General features: G+C 35.2%; 2 protein-coding genes across 2 annotated transcripts; one reads left to right on the top strand and one right to left on the bottom strand.

The window, feature by feature from the left end:
* The first annotated feature begins 704 nt into the window (after positions 1–704).
* Positions 705–7,563, top strand: LOC128997943 (transmembrane emp24 domain-containing protein 2). The gene is made up of 3 exons (XM_054423793.1): positions 705–967; positions 3,048–3,302; positions 4,468–7,563. Exons 1-3 carry the CDS (start codon positions 844–846, stop codon positions 4,695–4,697), a joined length of 609 nt encoding a protein of 202 aa, XP_054279768.1. The 5' UTR covers positions 705–843; the 3' UTR covers positions 4,698–7,563.
* Positions 7,564–9,008: 1,445 nt separating this feature from the next.
* Positions 9,009–21,868, bottom strand: LOC128997941 (putative fatty acyl-CoA reductase CG5065). The gene is made up of 9 exons (XM_054423790.1): positions 21,781–21,868; positions 16,230–16,314; positions 15,516–15,780; positions 14,876–15,124; positions 13,927–14,188; positions 12,649–12,841; positions 11,729–11,968; positions 10,300–10,557; positions 9,009–9,176 (listed from the first exon to the last, which is right to left on the bottom strand). The coding sequence occupies exons 2-9, from the start codon at positions 16,265–16,267 to the stop codon at positions 9,089–9,091; spliced, it is 1,593 nt and encodes a 530-aa protein (XP_054279765.1). The 5' UTR covers positions 16,268–16,314; positions 21,781–21,868; the 3' UTR covers positions 9,009–9,088.
* Between the last annotated feature and the right edge of the window lie 3,057 nt (positions 21,869–24,925).

The following is a 24,925-nucleotide window of genomic DNA, read 5'->3' as shown; positions in this document are numbered from 1 at the left end:
TTATTATACTTTACTTATAATAATTATTTTCATCCTTGGCCAACGGTCATCTTTCTCCAATGGTTGGATAGTTGCGTTATAAAACATTAATATGTACTTATAAAAAAAAATTATAAACATATTCTTACGCTAGTACACGCAGTGATTATAGTCAATGGGGATTTTTAATTGAGAGGAGAAGGGCTCGTAGCAATATGATTTGGGGTTTTAAATCAGAATATTAGAGTTTGTGTCTTGTGTTGATTTTATTATGTAGGAAACCTCTCTTGCAGGAGGTGGAAAGTTGACATGATGGCACCTTATCAGGATGACACCTAGGTGGGACCGTGTACAACAATTCACCACCTTAGATCAAACGTTTGGTGGCGGGTTGTCATGGTGGCACGATGTCAGGGTGGTACCTAGGAGTGTACACGCCAACAGTCCTACAATGAAGCGTGGCTGGGTTTGATACGACAGTCATACTTTTTTATCAAATATATCATTATAAATACAATACTAAAATAGTTATTAATCTACAATGTACACAGACATTAAAACCGTTGGCTTAAAACGGGATTTCAAATTTCATAGTTCTACATATAGTAATACTTACCATGATGTTTGTTATCGTTCCTTTCCTTAAATGTTTTATGTTGGTACACTCAGGACTTTCTACAAAATAAGCCACGGCCCCAATTCCACATCATATTTACTTTTTCTTTCTTCTGCTCCTGCTTATTTTCAGTTGTTTACGTGAACACCTGCCTTCAGTTTCAATAAAATTAATTTGATATTTTATAGAATATTCATAATTTGGGCAGTGCAATTTCAAACTATAATATTGTTTCGATTTAGAGAAAAATGTTCTATCCCTTCGCATTATTAATGTTTAGCCTCTACGCTAATACTGAGGCCTATTTCATTACTGTAGATGCCCATGCTGAAGAATGTTTCTTCGATAAAGTAGAAATTGGAACTAAAATGGGTATGTTTACTTTCCAGTTATTATCCTAATTCAGTATTCTATCTAGTAAGTACATTTGAAACAATGTTTCAAAGTAAAACCTTTCAAACCAAAGATGATGAAGTAATGTAGGTTAGGTTTTCCCCGACAAGCCAAGCCAACTGCAACTCCAACTGGAAAGATTACAAAGTGTTTCAATAGGCCTAAGTTAAAGAAGGGACGAATGCCCTCACTGCCCCTTGGTTTAGACAAATTAGTTAGACATTTTCCAGAAACAAACAGACATCAGGCTTACCTGATCCCCCTGAATCACCCCTTTTGTGTATTTCTGATGAGTTAACTTTTTCTTTCACTTATCAACAAAGATACATTTTATCAATTAGGCCTAATTCAAGTATGCAGCCTTATTTTTAATTACTTTTTCATATACAGAATATTTAAATCTAGTCAACTACCGTAATCTGTCTTACTAATAAGTTTTCAACCTTAACGGTGACTGAAACTAACTTAAGTTTAGGTCATTCTTTGTTATAATCTTGCCCTGTTTAATTTGTCTGTATTGTGAGAGGGGTGGACTCGTGATCCAAGCACGTCAACCAAAGCTTATTGTGCATGTTCAATTTGTTAGGTAAAGGACTAGGTTTACGATCAGAGACATGTAAAATAATGTATGTACCAACTGAATCGTTTTTCCACATAGTTGCCTGAACAGTGTTCCATTAAAATGCTCTACTTGCTCTTGGATGATTATGGATTTATTGAGATGAATGATACCATATTCTGAACAACTGTATTAAAGGCAAGAACTATTTTTGCCAGAATTAATGGCCTTTAATGTCTTAATTCTTAAATGCTAAATGTTTTAAATTGACATGGATCCCACCGCTACTACTAATTGTAGGCCTACTTACTGGTCGCAAATAGAATCCAAGAGTCTAATCAGAAATAAAAAATAATAAATTTGATGCTGGCAAAACTTGAGCTTAGTTTTATTGTACTTTACAAATACATTAACTGTACCGGTATTACCATAGTATGTAAATTTTGAGTTAAAGCAACACTACAATGGGTGAAGCGTGAATAATTGCTTTGATGACTATGTCCACGTGCCTCCCTCCCTATTCCAACACGGGGTGAAGTAACTTCAACGTGACCCTTTGTTCCCCGGGTCGACCTCTCTGTTCCTAACATTTGGATTAAATTTACATGATTTGCCAAATATTTGATAGGCTTTAGCCTGAAGGCTGATGAAAACTGAAACAACGGTCACAACATAACCTATAACCTATATAAAAATGCAAAAACATCTACACTTTCAGTAGCTAAGGGACAGTGACACACTACATAAGGGTGGCTGTGTACAATAATAGTTTTTTAAGCTACCATTTTTCTTGAAATCATTTGAGAAAAATAGGCACCTACACACAAAAAATACTTTTTGTGAAACACAAAAAGGGTACTATAGGAGGATACTCTGTAGTAGATTTGATTAGATAGACTCAAATAGCATATTCATTAAATGTTAAATGTTTAAAACGTGGAAATTCATCTTGACTAAGTCCACGTTTTATCATCTCACTAACCTACCATGAAAAATCAATTAAAAGCTTGAAAGTGTCAGCTTTAAGGTATATATATATATACATTAGACTAAATATAAATGTTGCTACATCTACTGCTGTTTTTGCAGAAAAAGCTTGGATACAGCTAAGCATAAGTGAAGATGAGCATTAGCTAGAGCTTTAATTAGGTATTTTCCGAGAAAAGTGCTTGGTTTGTACAGTAGTTAACATAAGATAAATTACTTACCGTACGTCAGAAAGATACTTGACCTAGGATTTACTTAGGGATTTCTCTTTTTTGTTTATAGTGTGATGATATGTTAAGCGTAGGTTATGTTTAAACAGACTAAGACACAGCAATAAAATTATCCCGAAAACTGGTCATGTGCAAACTGGATCTGTACAATGGACATAATTTAAAGCTCTATAAAAATACATAGGCCTACTCAAAACGGAAAATATGCCTGGTAAAACTATCCATTACAGAATCTGTAGTCTACCAGGATTTGTGTGTTTTAATTTATATCCAATGATTTCAGGTTTGACATTTGAAATTTCGGAAGGTGGGTTTTTGGACATTGACGTGAGAATTGTGGGACCAGATGGTAAAGTGATCTACCAAGGTGAAAGGGAAACCAGCGGAAAGTACACATTCGCTGCTCATCTTCCTGGCAAATACACCTACTGCTTTAGCAACCAGATGTCTACGATGACACCCAAAGTGGTTATGTTTGATATGGAAGTAGGCGATGCCCCTAAACAAGACGCAAAAGCAGAAGGAGATGAAACAGCAGGTAAGGTTTGAAATGTGGCGTTTCTGTATGGCTCAAGGTGTATTAGGTGTATACTTGCGTATCTAACCTTCAAATAGCCGCACCACAGTAAATCTGCAGAATATGTTAATTATTATTGCTTTGAGTTTGTATTCAATCGAATTCATTGTAGAAGAAAGTTTACATTTAGATTCATACTTTTTAAATTGTCTCTCTGAGTTCATGTTTGCCGCTACAAAGAGACGCTAAAAATCAATCTCAATACCTGTTGTTTGTATTGGGTTTCATAAACCGGCTATAAAGAAAGAAATTTATCGTTTTTCATAAAGAAGTAGGTTATCATACAAAAATAAAAAGTATATAAATAAAAATTCATAGCAATGTACAGTGATGAAATAGTTCGTAACGATAACACGGGAGCGGGTAGACACACCCATAACACATACCTAACACATTTTGCGACTTTAATATCCTGGTTTCAACCAATAGTCATGGGATGGAAATTAAAGACAAAATTGTTTAATTATGTTATTAAATTCCATCGTAAAATGCTTGAAATTACACTGTAATACTTAATGTAAAAGCTGGTTAATAGTGTTGCTGTAATTTGTGATTACTGTCAATGAAGTGTTAGGCAAATGATGATTTGGGTGTTGGTTCTCGGATCCATGATCTTTTCTTTTAATCGAGTTTTTAACATGAAACTATTTGTCATCTCCTGAGATCGTGGCAATATCGTGGACCTCTCCCACGGTAGCGTAGCTAGTCGTCTTCTATGATCCCGGAGACTAAGGGAATTTTCAATTACAAAATCGTCACAGCCGCTCTCTGCGATCGTGATAAAAGCTTGATTTTCTGTGTAGATGCTCAGCCACTCGAGTTTTTCGTGGCTAGTATCTTAATTTAGTCAGGAATTTTAATCATCCTGCCTGAAGTCTGTCAACTATACGTGTGTGGCAACACTGCGGTGTCCCTACCCTGTTCCGTTTGTCTGCTATGACCCACTGCGATGGGGCCGTGGTTCTGCCCGTATCTGGCCTAAGACCGTGACCCTTATCAACATCACAAAAGATATACAAATACAGCTGTGAAAACGTGTAATTAATTAGCTTCCTGGTTTGGGGACCCTGACAGAAGGACTTAAGTTTTATAAGAATTCATCATCACCGCTCTTGATGTTTTCCAGATCACGTGAAGATGGAAGAGATGATCAAGGAACTGACGACGTCCCTGACCAGTGTCAAGCACGAGCAGGAATACATGAGTGTGAGGGACAGGATTCACCGCAGCATCAACGAGAGCACCAACTCAAGGGTAGTTCTGTGGTCGTTCTTTGAAGCTGTAGTGCTATTCACGATGACAATGGGTCAAGTTTACTACCTAAAAAGATTTTTTGAAGTCCGAAGAGTCGTTTGAAAACATTTCGCCGGCCTCTTACAGATCCTTTTCAAAGCCACGATGGAAAAGACAGTTAATTTAAATTCTAGTGAAGTTGAAAATGTACGATCGGCCGTAGTTTATGTTATCACTATGGTCTAAAGTTTTTTTTTTCGACAAACTCATGTAAGGAATTAAGCGAGAGTAAAAAAGACTTTTGGACACGTTTGATAAACTATATGTTTTGTAATACTACAACATTCGTTTAGCTAACTATAATTAATTCACAAAACCTTTGAAAATTTTTTACTTTTATAAAATTAGCTATCGAAATTCTTTTTATCTAGTTTTACTATTGAATTTGAACAGATGTTTCCGTTTTTGGGAAGCACAAGGTATTACTCCGCCAACACATTGATATATCTAAATTACTGAAAAATCTTTGTTTAAATTTGTCTTTTTGTTGTGAAATAAATGTACTATGGGACATGATGATACACACAATAAAAATTATAAAGACACAATTGTGTTTTTTTTGCATCGGGATACTTAGTAAAGTCGGTGGATGTATAACTAAAAGAATTGTAGATGTTTTCTATTGGTTTCTTGAGGTAAGGTTTTTTGTAATGGTTGATTATGTTTTATATTAATACTCTTTATTCCTATCATCAGATGCACTATAAATGTGTATGACAATAGGAAAAAACATTACAATTTGTAGATAGGCACTTTCCCTCTTTAAATGTATAATGTTTTTCAACAGATAAGTAAAAAACACTTGACTTGATAACAATGTTGATCTATCAAGTGGTTGTTCCAAAATACTTACGCAAGTATATAATGCATAGTTAAATAATTTTACATGATTTTTTGATAACTATTCAATGGCTTTAGCTCACTGATCAATTCTTTAACATTCTGAACTGTATCTGTATCTTGTTTCCCTCAACTTTTCCTAATCCACCTTTTAAACTAAACCGTGTATCTTAAGTTTTATTTAAAGATAGTTTTGAATAATATATTAATTACACATGAGAATATGAGGAAGCCAATTGAATTTTGCAAACTTATTCCTTGAACACTCTTCAGGATTTCCAATCTCAACACATGTGTTAGTTGTTTTTTTAACATATTAAATCAATCGCTGACTATTAATTATTGGCTCTTCATTCTAGTAACCGCATAAGACAGGAATCAAATCACTTTCTTCAAAAAAGCTTGTATAGCTTCACATACACAGCTATCATATTTCCTTGACACTGTTGACACCATTTTGTTTTCGTAAACAATGTCAGTTTGAATGAGTAAACTTTATAAATGCTCGGCCAAAAGTCCCGATGCCAAGAAAATATATATTTAAAAATAATTACTGTTTGTGAAGAGTATTAAAAGTCCATTAAAGAGTGTTTAGTTTAATTTCTAGCACAATTAGAGACTTGTAGTTCAAAAACTTCAAAAACTTCATCCGTTTGATCACAGAGCCAGTTCAATGGTTATCTTCCATTTATGTGTGATCAAATAGAGTTTTGAATATTTCATAAATACTACCATAATTTTCAATTTACTATCAATACTATTATTTTTGTAAAGCTCATTTTCAACTTTCTTATTTTCCTGTCAAAATGTTGGCCTGAGAGTGTGTTTAATGTTAGGAAATTAATGTTTTTATGTGACTGGAAACTGGAAAATTGCTTCTAGTGTGCTTACCAGTATTGTAAGTCAGGGTAAGGAAGATATGTCATATTTGTAAATATTGTACAATAGATAATAGTATAATATTATCAAATTTCCTTTAGTATTTATAAAGTAGGACTTTCTATAACATAATATCCAAACATAATATAAATAACTCGATTATGTCAATATACAACCAGTCTCAAGTTCGTGTTGGAAATAGTTTTTACATTTTCAACATTCTCTGTCACAAATTACAATGGTTGTTGATTTGTGTTACCTTTGACTATGGTTAGAATTAGACATTGCATTTCCATGTTCAAGTTGTCACCAGTTTTATAACAAGAATGATCGTAGTTGAGTTCAGCTACAGAAATGCGTTAGTAAAAATTACTGAATTCTATCAAATACGCAAACTGTTTAACCTGTTGGAATACCGAAACTACATAACCTAATTACACATAGGATTTTTTATTTTTGGCTCCTTTTGTGACTTAAACAACTACAGCTTTCTCATTCATTTCTATCTTAAATTAATATCTTCCTCCTCTGAAAGATTGGGAGACAATTTGCAATTATCTATGGATCGGTCCATTCTACTCGATCGTAAACAAGACAGTGGCGCATGTTTACACGACATAATCTCAAAACTCACTTGTTTACTAATTTTGTTTTCCAAAACTCGTTAGGCAACCAAACTATCAACCTGACAAGTGCTGCGATCCCTCGGAATAATTCTGAACTAGTAGCAATGTCTCGGAGCGCAATGCCAAATCAAATCGTCTTTATTTCACATTGTACATAAATCAGTACACGGAATGGCGTCATAAACGATATCTAAAACTTAACATAAAGAAATCAAGTCTAATAGAAATAAAAAACACTAATTTAACATATATTATTCTAAAGAGTATAGAGGTTACAACAAGTAATACTTCAAATGTTTTTTAAATTTTAAAAAACATAAGCAGCGGCCAAGTAGGGTGGGTTAACAAAGCTAACCTTAACAGACAACTCATTGTAATCTGCCTCACATCTATCGTCACTAATCGGCAACGACTGGGACATATAATGTAATGTCTTTTTCAATATCATGAAGTCAATGGTTATAGATAATTTTCAAGTTTTATTGATATAATTTTTTGTGTATGGTTGCTTTATCGTGGAGTCTGACTTGTAAGTTTTATGTTGGATTTGTTTTTTAGAATAAACTATACGTAATTGTTTTTCACTTTGAGCTATGTTTTTTTTCCTTTAGACACCTTTTTAAACAAAGAGCAAAAAGTTGAAGGGAATGTGTTGTTATTAATACGGGGTTGGGCAAAACGGACTAAGCAGTTCACTCTAGTACTCTGGCTGACACATGGTGTGGGTTTTTCCGACACATTTGGCTTTGTAATCGGTCTCTCATTTATACCCAATGTTGAACTTTTGTGACGCTCGCGTCACGGTAAATCAGCTGATCGCTGGAGAACTTGGGGGGGATATGAAGTGCGGGGAGGGCGTCGGAGTCGTGTGGCGGATTCAAGACCGTGTGGACGGACTTCGATGGTCAAGGCTGGAATCGCCGAATTGATAAGTTTTCCTTAGTCTAAGATATTTAAGAATATGTTCTAACTTTTCAGTAAAGGGGGGGATTAAGGGGTAGGGAACTATAAATTATTTCAGCTTAATATGTAAATTATACTTTGTAAATTATACCCATAAGGTACGAGTGGAAGTTTTCAGTGTTCTTTTCCTTATTATATTTAATTAGATGCTTTAGAAATATTAGATCATCAAAATGGCTGTGGTATGGATGTGGTTTGGCTCAGTAATTAATTTAAGATCATTATTATTCAACTCAGAATGTCGCTAGCAACACTAGATTGATTATATTGAGCCTTAACGATCCTTATGAGTCCAGTACCATTGCTATAAACTATAGTAACACGCTTCACTTTTATTTGGTTTATTTTAACATTTTCTTACCATTACACTGTTTCAAAACCCTCTCACACTTCCCCATATTCTGTTAGTTTAAATCTAATACAAGTACCTCCTTAAATCACTCGAGCATTGATAAATCAAATGGTCTACCACAACGTTGGTCAAACCCCAAGAGTATTAGTTCTAGCTTGACTCACAGGTTGCAGTACATGTCAAGTAAAGCTTTCATCTGTTTTCGTTGAGTTTTACTCGCATAGATAGTTGAATGTGAAAGTTTGATTATGCTATTAATGTGTCTGATATACCTGCCCTTAAGCTCAGAACATTATCACAGTCTGACATATATGTATATTATATAGATTGGTGTTTGAGGTGTGCTGGTGTTACAGCTGATCAGAAAATACTGCCACATGTTAATATTACTGACAAATCCCCAACCCTGGAGTCTTCACAAATGTTCGGTAAAACTTAAACCGAGCTATTGAAATTTCAAAGTCACATATTTTGCATGTTTTTGAGTTAGTGGTTATAACATCATCGATAAATTGTTGTTTCTGACACACACATTTTTAGACATGCAATTTCTTTCATTGGTTTGTACAATGCAAAAGTTTAGTAAACATCGTCAACACTGAATTCCAAAGCATTCTCCAAAACATAAAAATATCTGTTATAATATTCGATAACTAAAAATAATAACAATATTAAGCGCTAAATGCAGAAAAGGTTAGAACAAAAACACAGAACTCAAGACATAAAGTTTACATATAACCTACTTGTAACAAAGGCTTAATACTGAGAGACTATTTACAAATTTGTCACCGGAGTTAGTTGAAAGATATTTCATGAAGACCAACAAGTTTGAGAAGCATGAAAACTGCTGCAATCTGGCTGCATCTGTGGAGGTAGTAAAATCTGTGAACAGACACAAAGTATATGTTTAGTACAGTTCTGCGTAAGTGTATTATTATAATACAGTAGAGTTCCATAAACTCGGCATAATGTGGGCTGGAAGGGTGCCGAGTTTGTGAAATGCCAGGTTATTGGGAACTAGAGTTAAAAATAAGAACTATACAATTTTTAAGTTTTTTAATTGCCTTTTTTAATTAGATTTATATTACAAATCAGTATTAAGTCATCAGATATAGTTCAACAAATCCTTAGTACGAGTTGCAAATGATTATACTTGAGCTGGCTTGTGTCCATTTTTAACTTGGACTCAAAAAATCACTAATTTTCTGAGCCAGGTGATGGCCGAGTTATCCAGACTGCCGGGTTATCGAGTGCCGAGTTTGCGGGACTCTACTGTAATTCTAGTGTTAAAAGCCTGCTGTATCAGTGCAGTTTGGATAAAAAACCATACAATGCGAAATCCTGTATTGAATCAAACTTGGATGATTTTGTATCCTCAGAATATGGTTTGAATTACGTACAACAAGGTTTTCAGCTGTTGAACAAGCATTTATGAAACTGTGTATCAATTTGCTAGCTATAAAAAGAGTAAAGTACTCTTCAAACTTCCAGAAAAAGTTAAATCTTTACTTTTCTTGAAATCACTCGGTAGAAAACATTATCACATATTATTTAGTGTTAACAATCTTATATACTAAAAAACTTGCAAAACATGACAGCTAGCCTGACCATACTACTGGACCGAATTACAAGCGGTTGGTACCAAATGAAAGATATTTTCCTGTAGATGTGCAGAATCCCTTTATAAATTAAAATAGGCTAAAAAATAAAAATAAAAAATGAATTTGAATTAAAAAAAAATAACATGGGCCTTATGGGTTGCCATGTTGGTGACCAAATAATAACAAAATATAAACAGAAAATCAAAACAAATTAAAGAAATTCCAATCACATGTTTTATTTACAGCGTGGGTTGAAAATAGAGAAATTTGCACAATACATACTTTGGTCGAGTTTTCGACCACGGGGCGAGCTCTCGTTAAAAACTATCCTCAATTACAATTTATCTCAAAATTATTGTGTTTGTATTGAATGTTTAATTTTTTAAATTAAAATAATTCCTTACCTTTGCAGCTTTTGTTTTGCAGTGGGCAGTGAGTCCATGGAGTCTTTCAAGACGTATTTGCGGATTCCGACCATGTAGTGTTTAATATACTCATCCCACCTAAGTTGACTGACGTCTGACTGAAATAATTTCCGATCCTTGGCTGTCATATTGGCGCTGAGAGACTTTTGGTTATCACATTTAAAGTCCCACTCATGAAGAGCGAAGAATTCTCCTACTTTGGCAGTCCTCTTGAACTTGTCGCATATTCTCATCATACTGGAAACAGAGAGTTGTTACCTGCTTTTCAACTGCAAGTTATATTTGATTCATCACAAGTAGCAATCAAATTATTCTAATGGTAACAAAGTTAGCTACAAGTGGGTTAAGCAGTAAACAAAGCCTGTTTTACTAAATAATTGGTGTAAATACCTGCATTTATGCGATCAATGTGTTGCTAATTGCAACCGGTTTCGACTCACAAAGGAGTCATTGTCGTGCCAAAAAGCCAAATGCATGTTAAATTTATTTATTTATTATGAATTGACGACCTTCGAATGAAGCAAAATATCTGTACTGGCCCGACGATGACTCATTTGTGAGTCGAAAACGGTTTCAATTTAGCAACACATTGTTCGCATAAATGCAGGTATTTACTATTTACACCAATTATTTAGTATTTGAATGTGACCAGGAGGCTAAAATTCAATATAGTAAGCCTGTTTTATAAAAGTTAACACATTCGCTAATCGCTACTGATCTCCACATATATTATGCGACACTGCGGTCATTGTCATGGACCGAGGTATACATTTTAATATTACACAAAGATATAAGCTTTTTAATAACATTAGTACACCAACGCATATATGCAATTGCAGCCTACATATGCGATGGACCAAGGGTAGTCTATGGGAAGAAACCGGCTGTGGCTTATGTGAGACGCTGGTCCATTTGAATTTAAGATTTAGTACTATTGCTGTAGCAAAAGTGTTAAGGCATAAGAAGTCGAGGCTTCTATCTACCTTGCACATATTTGATGTGAGTACATTTTATTTCACACCCTGTTAAAAGCATACAGACATACTTGCAAGGGAGCGGCCCGCCAAGCTTTTATTAACGGGCAGACTGGGCATATGCCCAGGGGCGCCGTGGTTGAGGGGCGTCTGCAAGGTGCCCCATATCCACCGCCCCCCCCTGCACCAGAAAAAAGGGGGGCGCTACTTTTGCCCAGGGCTCCACTGACCCTAAACACGGCCCTGCAAGGGCGTTGGGGCTTCAATCATAAAGGTTACTCTTTATCACAACCAAATAAAGATCCCACCATGGGAATCAACTAAATACAAATTGTTTGCTTAAAATAAACCTCAATTGGAAAAGTACCCAATTTGATATGTTTGGACCAAGTATTCATTTCAAAGTATTAACATCTTAAAAGGCTAATACTTACATTGGCTTGGCCCCTTGTAAACGCAGTATCGAGTCGATGAAAAAAGCTGGCATGAAGTGGAACAAAATATGTATTATCCAGTGCATAAAACGGTTGGTTCTGAACGAGAAGCCAGGGTACCACTGGATGTACTTAGTGGGAACATTAAGTGCGTGTTTCTTTGTGAGTTTGCCCAACTCATGCCAATAAATTCCATTCAGAGATCCTGTGGTACAGTTGTAAACTCTAGCTTTCTCGCCTCTGAAACATAAAATCCATCCAATTAAGAATCTTCACCCTTGTGAAAACACCAAAAAAATGCCTCGTATGTCCCTTGTTCTTGATTAATAAGGAATGTTAAAAAATTCTCCCTACACATTAATGTTGGTTCTAGAGCCCTCATACCTGGTATGTCGAAGGAAATCAATTGTATAAGTACAAAAAAATCTTAAAAGTAAAGTAAATTGAGTTACTTCTAAACATTGATAAAACTATTTATTTTTTCCATTTTTAAATTTTTGAGGTATAATAGCTCTAATATAACTTTTTAACTAAATTTTTACCAAGTTTCAAGAAAATTTGTTGAAAAACTTTGTCTGAGATGGGGGACAAAATTGATGTTTTGACGGAGGCTACTGCACTACTAGTCTTTTACAAAACTTGGCTCAGGCGGCAGATGAGTCACCGATGTGTTGTTTTAGTAGCCGTGTGTTTACGATGTTTTCAGAATGGCATGTATAATGACCCCGTACTATCCGCCCAAGGTCTTACCCCCAAAACGCAACTACCGGTCGATTTTGGCCAATCCATAAAATTTGAAGGGTTTCATTGCTTTTGTTTCACGTTTGTGATTCATTCATAGAAAGAGCACAAAAAGAAATAAACGAAAAGCTATCGGTGATTTGCAGCATCTAACCCAGAAGGTCTCAGATAAGTGTTACCTGTAAGTGTGGACATGCCACGCTGCGGCCACGAGAGTGTTGACGACTGTGTCCACTGGTACAATATCCACAGTCAGCTGATCATCACAAATGATGCTGCGGATTGTACCTCTGCCAATCTCCATCATGATCCCTGTGATTCCGCTGATGTTGTCAACCCAGCCAGGCACCGGCTCTTTCCATGCAGCTGTTACTGCAATTAAACCCAGTGTTAGTGACATTTCAGTTGAAGATTGAACACAATTGGAAAAATACTTTAGATGTTTTAGAGTGTTGAACTTAAATTATTTCTAAAATAGTTGGTTTGTGAATTTTACTTTTTGTTTTTTATAAATGGATATCATACAAAGGGGGCTTGAGGATAGATTCTTAGGAGCTGCTAGGGGGGAATTACCTAGCATTTTGAGTTTACTCACCCTCCCCCCTCCCCTTACATGTCATTAACATTGAAAAACTAAAATATTATATTATTCATTGTGACTCTTGGTTGGAATATATTATTGATCAAATAAAATGATTACCTTATCCAACTACAGTTCCCAAATAGTTGTTCCTTAATACTTCATCAGGCCATTTTGTATGCAACCACATGATAAACATATACATTGTGGTATATCAATAGATTCTTTAAAAAAACTTTCACAGTCACAATAATTGAAACTTGTCATGCTGATAAAATAGTTCAAAAATAAAAATTTATAAAACTGATTAAAACTGTACAGTCTGGCCAGCACTGCCTTGCCACTGCCACTGACTAAATGAAACAATGAAATAACACTGAGTGAATCATGCTGTTTCTTCTTCTCTCCAGTGCCACCTGTATTTCAGTTTGTTTTATTCTTCTTATTTTATACTTCTATAAAATATTTTTATGAATACTGTTTTTAAACTTTTCTACTCTAAATCCTATGGTTCATTCTGAGCCGTAATAAAAAATATTGTAAAATGTAAATGTTTTTCATAATGATTTTTGGTATATTATATGTGTAGTTTGAAAATCATGTATACATGAAAATGAAACTCGCTTGTGAATCTTTTTATTTATTTATTTACTGAACTTTTGTTGACTAGCTGAAATTATGACTCTTGGGTCCCAGGAAAAAAATCTTTGTACTTTAAACTCTAGACCAGCTATATCCTGTAATATAATATTAAAGGAGTGCAAAAGATACTAAACTCACAACATGGTTCAGGACCCAAAGTTCCGAAACAACCCAAATTTTTCAATAAAATCAAATGCTACTCAGTGTTGATAATTATGTTCGGTTCCTTAGTTACCTATGGAAGGACGGACGATAGCAGTCGGAAAAGAGTTGGCCTCCTCGTGAACAATCCACTCGGCCATCGCCTTGGTGAGTGTGTAGGTGTTGGGATGGTTACTGGTCTGTATGAGGCTTTCAGAAAGATCTTCTAGCGTCTGGTCATTAAAGGTCTGACAAAAGTCCATCACACCGGCCGGGCTGGCTGGGGGTTTGTATACGACTTCTTCGACAACTCTCTTGTCGGCGTTGGAGTAGGCTGTTGATATATGCACCAGCGCCTGGAAACAACAATGTAATGTTAGCGACAGACATCTTTATCGTACGTTGATGAAAATTTGAAGGGGAAAATCCAAGCCCTACCTTACACCTTTTAAACATTTCTCAGTTGTTTGAAAGCACCATCAGCCTGATGGAAAATTTTCTTGAGTTCTAATTAATTTTCCAAAGACTAGATTTGATTTCCAAAGTCTCAAGGATTGGTGTGATTATTTAAAAATATCCATCACCCTCTAATACTATACTAATCAGCCAGTTAATAGTTATATTTCGCTTCGATATAGGTTTATTTACTTGCATTCCTTGACTATGATTTAGTTTTTAAGTCCAGCAAAGTCGTATTTAATATTATTATTCTAGTATTGAATGAATAAGAAAAATAGATGAGTTTGGTTGCCCCAGCAATCAACAAACCTTTACCGGTACTAAAAGGTGTGGAGCACATAGAAAGATTTAGTGCAATTTCAATTGAATTATTTTTAAAACTTGAAACTCATAGCAATCAGTATATTTTGAATGTTATGAGGAAAACAAAGGAGAAGTACTTGGAGAGAAAGCTGGTCTAGTGGTAAAACGTGAGACTTCAGTCCCTGAAATCCACGGTTCAAATCCTGCCAATCGACCAGAATATTGCATTTGTTTAAGTCTAGTCTATTAAAATTAAATTTTGAAGGTTTTTGATCAAATACCTTAAGGTTATGGATGTTTGCACAGAACTCCACAACTCTTTGGGTAGCTCTAGTGTTGAGGTCGACGGCATCTTTCAGAGCTTCGTTGAATCGAACAGTCGCTGCGGAATGGAACACCACTGTTACCTCGGCTAGCAGACGGATGCGGTCGCACTCCGACAACCCAAAGTCCGTTTGTGTCAAGTCCCCAGATATAGGGACAATCTTCTTAAGCAAACCGCGGTTTTCTTCTCTGATTCGATCAAAAACCTAGAAACATAAACCACACTAAACTTTTGTATCGGTTGAAAAGGAATAGTTATTATTTGTTATTTTGTATTAGATAATGTGATTGCCATTTATTACTTTTTTTGTAACTGAACCATTACCAATGGAATCTGTCCAGAAATTATCTCCCTTGGGATCCAAGAAGAGACCCCAGGGCTGCTTTAATAAATGGTTTGTTGGGGACACAAGGAAGAGAGAAATTTCCCTACAAGGTAGGTGAAGATGGGCGCGATTATTTCACATGCAACCACAGGTCTGAGCAACCTACAGATTAAAAGGTAAGCACCAGCTACTTGGTTAACGAGTTAATAATATCGGTACATTAATAGTTTCAAAACCTTGACAGCCTTCCACGCTGTTTAACCGTACTTACTGTGTTTTTTAAAAGTTCTCTGAAGCGAGAATCCGGGTCCAAGCCTCGTTTTGGACGGATGAGGACGAATATTGTTGATATTTCTGGGCACGATCGAAGGAGTTTCTCGATGAGTGCTTTGCCCACAAAGCCCGTTCCCCCTGTGATCAGAACACACCCATCTCGGTAAAACTCCTGGACGGGGCTTGAGCTAGCCGCAAAGTTGGCCGCTAAGTTGTTGTTGCTGTCGTTCATATTCCTTACTTCCCCTCCATCCAGCTGAAATCTGAATGACATTTGCTAATGTAAGAATTGAATGAATATCTGCATCTTGTTCTTTGCGTTAGTTTTATTTTAGAAAAAAGCCTCGTATATTAAAAATTTAAAATTAAATTATAAAAGATATCAATGATTCAACTAAATATGCTTAAACTTTGAAATTAACAAAATTTTTTTTCGTAATTGGGAAAGTCAATAAAAAGGACTAGGGAACAGTATTTCTAACTCTTGTTTAATCATCATTGACTCATTTTAAGTAGGCTATATTTCAAATTCGTGAAATAATAAATAAATAATAAAAGAACTATCTGTACTGAAATTGTTCAATTAAAAAATTAACTTTTGCTGTTACAATGTAATTTTCAACTATTTTATCCTATTTTTATATATGAATCTATCACGTGTTTTGTCCGCTTTTAAAATTACAAAATTATGGATAAAGATATAATATTATACTTATAAACGTGACTCAGGTTTGCTGGGATGTCAGCCATTACAAAGGACCCCTATTGATTCCTCTCTTCCAATACATCCATAGTATCTGAAACAAACGGAAAAAATTAATCAAATCCTGTAAAGAAAATATTAAATTTTTAAAGTCAAAGTTCGAAATATGTCTAGGATATGCGATAACTGAGTATTTTTGTCCGATTTTGATGAAATTTGGCTTGAAGGTGTAGGGTGGGGTAAACTTGAATGAGTTTGCAAACCAGCATGATCAGACTATGGGAATGGGGTGTTATGGGGGGTTTTATTTAGTAAAAATTGGGTTTTCTCATTTTTGACCCTCAAAACACAAAATTTTAACATTTCTCTTTACACCATTTCAAAAAGCTCAAGGAAACAAATAATTTAGTACATTGGAGTGTTTTTGTGCAATTATTGGTTACGGAGAAAATTTAATAAATTGTAAATTTAAAATTACTAAGTTATTCTTATGGAGAATAAGTAAGCCGTTGTAGTTTGCTTGTTTATGAAAATATTATGATCAAATTTGAAAAATCCATTCATATTTTACTAAACTATTAACATTTTACAAAAAAAAAAAAAAAAAAAAAAAAACACTTGCGCAAACCCTAGTACTCGTTAAATTAATTATATTTAAAAAGGGAATAAATGTGATATTTTGAAGGAGGCATTTTAGAGTAAATCCAATCAGGCTAATGGAAATTCACTTAGTCTGCAGGTTTGCTATGGCGGGGGTATTTTAGTTTGTCTTTTAGTTTAGAAATGATACCTAAGAGAGTTCAGGAACACTCTGTATAAAGATTACCGCAAATGGTTATAGACCTCAAGTTAGCCAATGCAGCTTATACACACTCATGCCTCCATATTGCATCTGCCCGTGGCAAGGCGTTTCAGGCGAAATAGTCACTTCATCCGATTTGCGCAAGTTTGTACTAAAATCTACTGGCTTAACTAGTTTATTTTTTAAGTTAAAATATGTTTTAGTTGCCTGCCAGTTTGATATACAGGGTGAGTCCCTTCTAAGTACGTTAGTTTTTACCAATTATTCTTCTCACTAAAAGGAACAAAAAATGTATATAAACCCTGTTATGACCCGTTTAGCTGTTATGGCGTGATTAGTGATTTTTTTTATTGTATACTACTAACAAATAAAGATTATTTGAATTTGAATTTAAAACACGACTTTGTACTGTTAATTTGACATTAACAACAAACCCACATATTGATGTCATAGGAACTTATATCAGTTGAAAGGAAGTTAAATTTACTACAAATTAAACGTAAAACTAGAGTAACAACTCTTTAAACAATGATTTAAAATATGGTTTTAAGTGTAAAATGTATTTTTAACAAATTTTTAATTTAAAGACTAAAGAAAGTTAGTTAAATTTTGACAATTATAATATCAAATTAAATAAAAGTGTCCTTATTTATCTATATTTAAAAACACGTTTTAACATTAGGGGGCTATGTTTGGGGAAAAATTAAACTATTCCTTAAAAACCTGGTAAAAGCGCAGCATTCAGATTTATAGATTTAATGATAAAACACCAACCCTATAACTTAACTGTATACCTGTAATTTCATTACTAAATCAATTTATTGGTTAAATCAGCTGATTGGGAATTGAACATATTACAACAAAGTTTATTAATTTCAGCTGATGTTTGATTGTTGTATTGTGAACTTTAACTAAAGTTACTTTATTATCAATCTGCACAGAAGAAACTTAAATAACGTTGTTAATTCCGTTGTTTTGAATAAATTATCATGCTGTTTACTAGCGAAGAATATGTTGATATTTTAGCTGTTTACGGGTTTTGTTGTTATAATGCAGCAGAGACCGTGAATACGGTTGCCGAAATCCAAACAGAAGGCTTCCAAATGTGTGACTTTGCTCGTGCATAACTTTTTTCGCGAAAGTGGAACATTTTCAATCAATAATCGTTTAGTGGGATCTTCATGCAAGCTGTTAAAAAAATTAATACCCCCGCCGCAGCAAACCTGCCGACTAAGCGAATTTCCATTTGTCTGAATTGATTTTCAGTTAAATATATTTTAATAACATTAGGTTTAACGAGTACCTAGATTTGCTGCTACAAGGAAACTAATAAAGTGTGTTTTTGAGTAAAATATTGATAGCTTAGTAGAAAATAAATAAATTTGCCAAGTTTGATCAAAATATATTCATAAACAAGCAAACTACATTTGACAATATTCTCCATAAGAATAACATGGGAATTTTAAATTTAAAATTTTTTTAATTTTCTCCGTTACTAATAATCAAACAAAAATACTTTCATATACTAAATTATTTGTTTTTTTAAGCTCTTTAAAAAGGTCTAAAGAGAAATTGGGAAATTTTGTGTTTTGAGGGTCAAAAGTGAGAAAACCCAATTTTTACCCATAAAACCCCCCATAAAGCCCCGTTCCCATGGTCCGATCATGCTGGTTCGCGAACTCATTCAAGTTTATCCCGCTTTACACCTTTAAACCAAATTTCATCAAAATCGGACAAAATTACTCAAGTTATCGCGTTCACGGACGTATATATATATATAAGTCTATATATATATATATATATTTATATATACATATATAAAAATTTGAACGAATAGTGTTTTTGGCCTCTGGGGACATCAAAATGAAAAAGTAAATCGGTCCCGGGTCTAGGTCTTACCGTGCCACCTACGGTAATAGCTACTTCCCTATAGGGAAATTCGCTAAAATCCAATCTAACAAATTGAAATTCGCTTAGTCTACAGGTTTGTGTCGGTGGGGGTTTTTAACTATTATGTAGAATTATCTACTAATAAATTTATTTCATTTTTGATTACTATAGACCACTTATTTCCTGTTGTTTCAGTATCTACATTTGAAGAAATTATCCACGGCATTAAAACCTATGAAAGCACCAACCATATAACACGATGGTTTTTAAACCTTCGCAGTAAGATATGTTATGGAACAGCTGATAATAACATTTTGCATGCCCATAAAGATAACATGGGAACTTGAAGGTCAAAGGAATGGCTCAATATTTTAACGAATTCTTACTACAGACAAATAAACTTAAAAATCGACGTTTAAAATTTTATCGTAATTAACTTATTATCTGAAAAATAATTGTTTACAGAAATATCGCGATCTTTATTTTCTTTGCTAAGTTAAAAACCACAAATATAAACTGTTGTAAAATTTCTATAAAAGAGAGCTTTACTTGATTGAATCCATAGAAAACAAATTTTTATCAAACTATTTAAGCGATGAATCCGTTTTAGGGAAGTTCCCATTTAGGGAATAAGCTATTACCATATGTCTCATGGAATGACCTGGACCCGGGACCGATTTACTTTTTTCCATTTTGATGTCCCCAGAGGCCAAAAACAACATCCGTTCAAATTCACATGTATATATATTACTGTTGTAGTTTGATTGTTTATTGATATATTTTTATCAAACTTGTGCGAATTTATTTATTTTATTGATATGTTTTATTTTATTTAGCTATTGATATTTTAGTACCCTACACACACTTTATTACCCTCCCTGTAGCAGCAAACCAAGGTACCGGTATGCATTAAACCTAATGTAATAGATTGAATTGAAAATCAAATTAGGGAAATGGAAATTCGCGTAGTCTGCAGGTTTGCTGAGGCGGGGGGATTAATATTTTCTGAAGTTTATTCGACACGCATGTCGTTATAATTTTTTTAAATATATTTTACGTTATTTTTTGTTTTGGAAAGTGTTATTTATCATTCACTTTCAGTTTTTAAGGTTTAGAAAAAGTTGAATAAAAAACTATGAAACATTCATTTAAGTTTCTCTTCTCGGAAGTAATTTCTAAAGTCAATTGTTTGAAACCTATTATGGTTTATTGTTGGATGCTGTTTGTATTTGTGGTTTTATAGTGATATAATAATAAGATAACGATGAGTAAGATAGGTATCCTAGATTTATAAGAGCGTTAGACAACTTATTCGGAGAGATATATAAGCACAAGTTTAAACGATTCGACGATTCCTTACTTCGAACACCGAAGATGACGTCATTCAACAGCTGATTATTTACGCAGCTGGACTAAAAGTAAAATAAACATAAAATTTAGTTTATTGCAAAACATGTTATTATTTCATAAATCCAGTATAGGTTGGTAATTATTAGTGTTAATTTAAATAAAATGAACGCAGAAAAAATATGATTTGCATCACATGGTAATAAACTAATTTAATAAGCCCGATTAGAAATCATCAGATTTTTATTACATTTGTTACAAATGTGTAAACTAATCTAATTATTATGGTGCTATCTGGAAGACAATTGTTTACCGTAATAGTGCGATCTTTTATTTTCATTGCCATTTTCACGGGTCCAGCATGGTCGGACTATGGGAGCGGGTTTTACGGGTTAAAAATAGAATTTTCCCACAATTGTCCAAAAAAAAAACATCTTTTAATTTATTTCTGTGACATTTTGGGACTAAAAAGCTTACAATTAGGTATATTGAGGCGTTTTTGTGTGTCTAATGGCTATAGATAAAAAATTTTTAATTAAAATGCGAATGTTGTTGTAGTTTGCATAAATATTTGTTGATTCAAATTTGGAAATTTTTTTATTTCATACCAAGCTATCAACAGTTCAATGAAAAACACGTTTTACCACCTTTCCTGTAGCAGCAAACCTAAATACTCGTTAATCTAATGCAATTTAATAAGGAACATTCTGATATTTTTAGGAATTGCGACGGGGGTATCTTATTTAACGTTTACAATTTTTTACATAACTTAACATATCATATCTGTTATAAATTTATTCAATATGGAATAGTCAATAGAATTATGTATCTTTTATATTTTTTACAATTCTCAACTAACTAAAAGGCCCTGATTTATATTTCTTCAGTAATACAGTACGATACCAACCTAAGTAGTTTGTAGTAATTTGAAGAAACCTGATCTAATTTCATACAATATTTGCAAGAGTTATCTTCACGAAAGTTTTAGCTTTTCTAAAGGCAATTTAATCAGATATAGGGAGGACGGTCTCTGACCACAGGATCCTCTAATGTGAAGGAAATGTTCAGAAACACAGTCTCTGGGGTTTCTTTACTGATCCGTGCGTGCTGACATTTCCTTCAACTTAAAAAACCTCTTTACATTATTTAGATTGTTTATTTTTTTAATGTCTTTTAAGTGCATGTGTTACCAATTTACATAAAGAATGTCTCATAGGGCCTTACAAAACAAAATCTCTACTCTCTCAGGAAATTTAAGAAAAGAAAGGCCCTTTAAACTTTTCATCATATTTTCTACAGATACTGCCAAATATAGTTATTTCCTTAAAGAACTCGAGACCTCTAATTTGCTGGCATAACCTGACTTTATCTTTATCCTTGTGTCCGATTTGAATTTTCACACCGTATTTATGTTGCTATTATACAAATGCATAATAATCCTAATCACGAATTTATAGGTAAAATAAATAAACAATATTCTCAATAGATTAGAGCCGTATATAGACGATAAAAAATGCTTACTTGGGAAGAGGAATCCAAATAAGTAAACACTGAAGGACACCGAACTTCTCACTGGCACCTGACGAACTAAACCTAGGGAGATGACGGGCTACCGGAGTCTGGAGGAAGAAAGTGAGAGTTAACGAAGAAAGTGTGGCGTTTTGGTTACGATAACTGGGATGACGCAACATCACCCCACTGCTGGTGTTGACCTTGGTATTGGTGACCCCAGAAACTGTAGATCAGGTGTCAGATTGTGGACCAAGTACAGTGTAGTACTTATGTCTAGCTATACTTGGACCTTGGTATTGGTAACCCCAGAAACTGTAGATCAGGTGTCAGATTGTGGACCAAGTACAGTGTAGTACTTATGTCTAGCTATACTTGGACCTTGGTAGTGGTGACCCCAGAAACTGTAGATCAGGTGTCAGATTGTGGACCAAGTACAGTACAATACTTATGTCTAGATATACTTGGACCTTGGTAGTGGTGACCCCAGAAACTGTAGATCAGGTGTCAGATTGTGGACCAAGTACAGTACAATACTTATGTCTAGCTATACTTGGACCTTGGTATTGGTAACCCCAGAAACTGTAGATCAGGTGTCAGATTGTGGACCAAGTACAGTACAATACTTATGTCTAGCTATACTTGGACATTGGTATTGGTAACCCCAGAAACTGTAGATCAGGTGTCAGATTGTGGCCAAGTACAGTACAGTACTTATGTCTAGCTATACTTGGACCTTGGTATTGGTAACCCCAGAAACTGTAGATCAGGTGTCAGATTGTGGACCAAGTACAGTACAATACCTAGCTATACTTGGACCTTGGTATTGGTGACCCCAGAAACTGTAGATCAGCTGTCAGATTGTGGACCAAGTACAGTGTAGTACTTATGTCTAGCTATACTTGGACCTTGGTAGTGGTGACCCCAGAAACTGTAGATCAGGTGTCAGATTGTGGACCAAGTACAGTACAATACTTATGTCTAGCTATACTTGGACCTTGGTAGTGGTGACCCAGAAACTGTAGATCAGGTGTCAGATTGTGGACCAAGTACAGTACAATACTTATGTCTAGCTATACTTGGACCTTGGTAGTGGTGACCCCAGAAACTGTAGATCAGGTGTCAGATTGTGGACCAAGTACAGTACAATACTTATGTCTAGCTATACTTGGACATTGGTATTGGTAACCCCAGAAACTGTAGATCAGGTGTCAGATTGTGGCCAAGTACAGTACAGTACTTATGTCTAGCTATACTTGGACCTTGGTATTGGTAACCCCAGAAACTGTAGATCAGGTGTCAGATTGTGGACCAAGTACAGTACAATACCTAGCTATACTTGGACCTTGGTATTGGTGACCCCAGAAACTGTAGATCAGCTGTCAGATTGTGGACCAAGTACAGTGTAGTACTTATGTCTAGCTATACTTGGACCTTGGTAGTGGTGACCCCAGAAACTGTAGATCAGGTGTCAGATTGTGGACCAAGTACAGTACAATACTTATGTCTAGCTATACTTGGACCTTGGTAGTGGTGACCCCAGAAACTGTAGATCAGGTGTCAGATTGTGGACCAAGTACAGTACAATACTTATGTCTAGCTATACTTGGACCTTGGTAGTGGTGACCCCAGAAACTGTAGATCAGGTGTCAGATTGTGGACCAAGTACAGTACAGTACTTATGTCTAGCTATACTTGGACCTTGGTAGTGGTGACCCCAGAAACTGTAGATCAGGTGTCAGATTGTGGACCAAGTACAGTACAATACTTATGTCTAGATATACTTGGACCTTGGTAGTGGTGACCCCAGAAACTGTAGATCAGGTGTCAGATTGTGGACCAAGTACAGTACAATACTTATGTCTAGCTATACTTGGACCTTGGTATTGGTAACCCCAGAAACTGTAGATCAGGTGTCAGATTGTGGACCAAGTACAGTGTAGTACTTATGTCTAGCTATACTTGGACCTTGGTAGTGGTAACCCCAGAAACTGTAGATCAGGTGTCAGATTGTGGACCAAGTACAGTGTACTACTTATGTCTAGCTATACTTGGACCTTGGTATTGGTAACCCCAGAAACTGTAGATCAGGTGTCAGATTGTGGACCAAGTACAGTACAATACTTATGTCTAGATATACTTGGACCTTGGTAGTGGTGACCCCAGAAACTGTAGATCAGGTGTCAGATTGTGGACCAAGTACAGTACAATACTTATGTCTAGCTATACTTGGACCTTGGTATTGGTAACCCCAGAAACTGTAGATCAGGTGTCAGATTGTGGACCAAGTACAGTACAATACTTATGTCTAGCTATACTTGGACATTGGTATTGGTAACCCCAGAAACTGTAGATCAGGTGTCAGATTGTGGCCAAGTACAGTACAGTACTTATGTCTAGCTATACTTGGACCTTGGTAGTGGTGACCCCAGAAACTGTAGATCAGGTGTCAGATTGTGGACCAAGTACAGTACAGTACTTATGTCTAGCTATACTTGGACCTTGGTAGTGGTGACCCCAGAAACTGTAGATCAGGTGTCAGATTGTGGACCAAGTACAGTAAAGTACTTATGTCTAGCTATACTTGGACCTTGGTAGTGGTGACCCCAGAAACTGTAGATCAGGTGTCAGATTGTGGACCAAGTACAGTACAGTACTTATGTCTAGCTATACTTGGACCTTGGTAGTGGTGACCCCAGAAACTGTAGATCAGGTGTCAGATTGTGGACCAAGTACAGTACAGTACTTATGTCTAGCTATACTTGGACCTTGGTAGTGGTGACCCCAGAAACTGTAGATCAGGTGTCAGATTGTGGACCAAGTAGAGTACAGTACTTATGTCTAGCTATACTTGGACCTTGGTAGTGGTGACCCCAGAAACTGTAGATCAGGTGTCAGATTGTGGACCAAGTACAGTACAGTACTTATGTCTAGCTATACTTGGACCTTGGTAGTGGTGACCCCAGAAACTGTAGATCAGGTGTCAGATTGTGGACCAAGTACAGTACAGTACTTATGTCTAGCTATACTTGGACCTTGGTAGTGGTGACCCCAGAAACTGTAGATCAGGTGTCAGATTGTGGACCAAGTACAGTACAGTACTTATGTCTAGCTATACTTGGACCTTGGTAGTGGTGACCCCAGAAACTGTAGATCA

This window comes from Macrosteles quadrilineatus, unplaced genomic scaffold (assembly GCF_028750875.1).
Source record: "Macrosteles quadrilineatus isolate MER2022 unplaced genomic scaffold, UCM_ALF_1.0 Scaffold_7__1_contigs__length_78375512, whole genome shotgun sequence".
In the NCBI taxonomy this organism is placed as follows: domain Eukaryota; kingdom Metazoa; phylum Arthropoda; class Insecta; order Hemiptera; family Cicadellidae; genus Macrosteles; species Macrosteles quadrilineatus.
Note: the sequence above shows the minus strand (reverse complement) of the source record. Positions and strands in the feature narration are given on the sequence as shown.

Bases quoted from the DNA above. Each gene is read 5' to 3' on its own strand.
- LOC128997943 (XM_054423793.1), top strand. From the start codon at position 844: ATGTTCTATCCCTTCGCATTATTAATGTTTAGCCTCTACGCTAATACT. The intron at 968-3,047 runs GTATGTTTACTT...CAATGATTTCAG, and splicing joins AGAAATTGGAACTAAAATGG to GTTTGACATTTGAAATTTCG. The intron at 3,303-4,467 runs GTAAGGTTTGAA...GATGTTTTCCAG, and splicing joins AGAAGGAGATGAAACAGCAG to ATCACGTGAAGATGGAAGAG.
- LOC128997941 (XM_054423790.1), bottom strand. From the start codon at position 16,267: ATGGCTGACATCCCAGCAAACCTGAGTCACGTTTATAA. The intron at 15,125-15,515 runs GTAAGTACGGTT...TTATGTTTCTAG, and splicing joins GAGAACTTTTAAAAAACACA to GTTTTTGATCGAATCAGAGA. The intron at 12,842-13,926 runs GTAACTAAGGAA...GTTTAATTGCAG, and splicing joins TATCGTCCGTCCTTCCATAG to TAACAGCTGCATGGAAAGAG.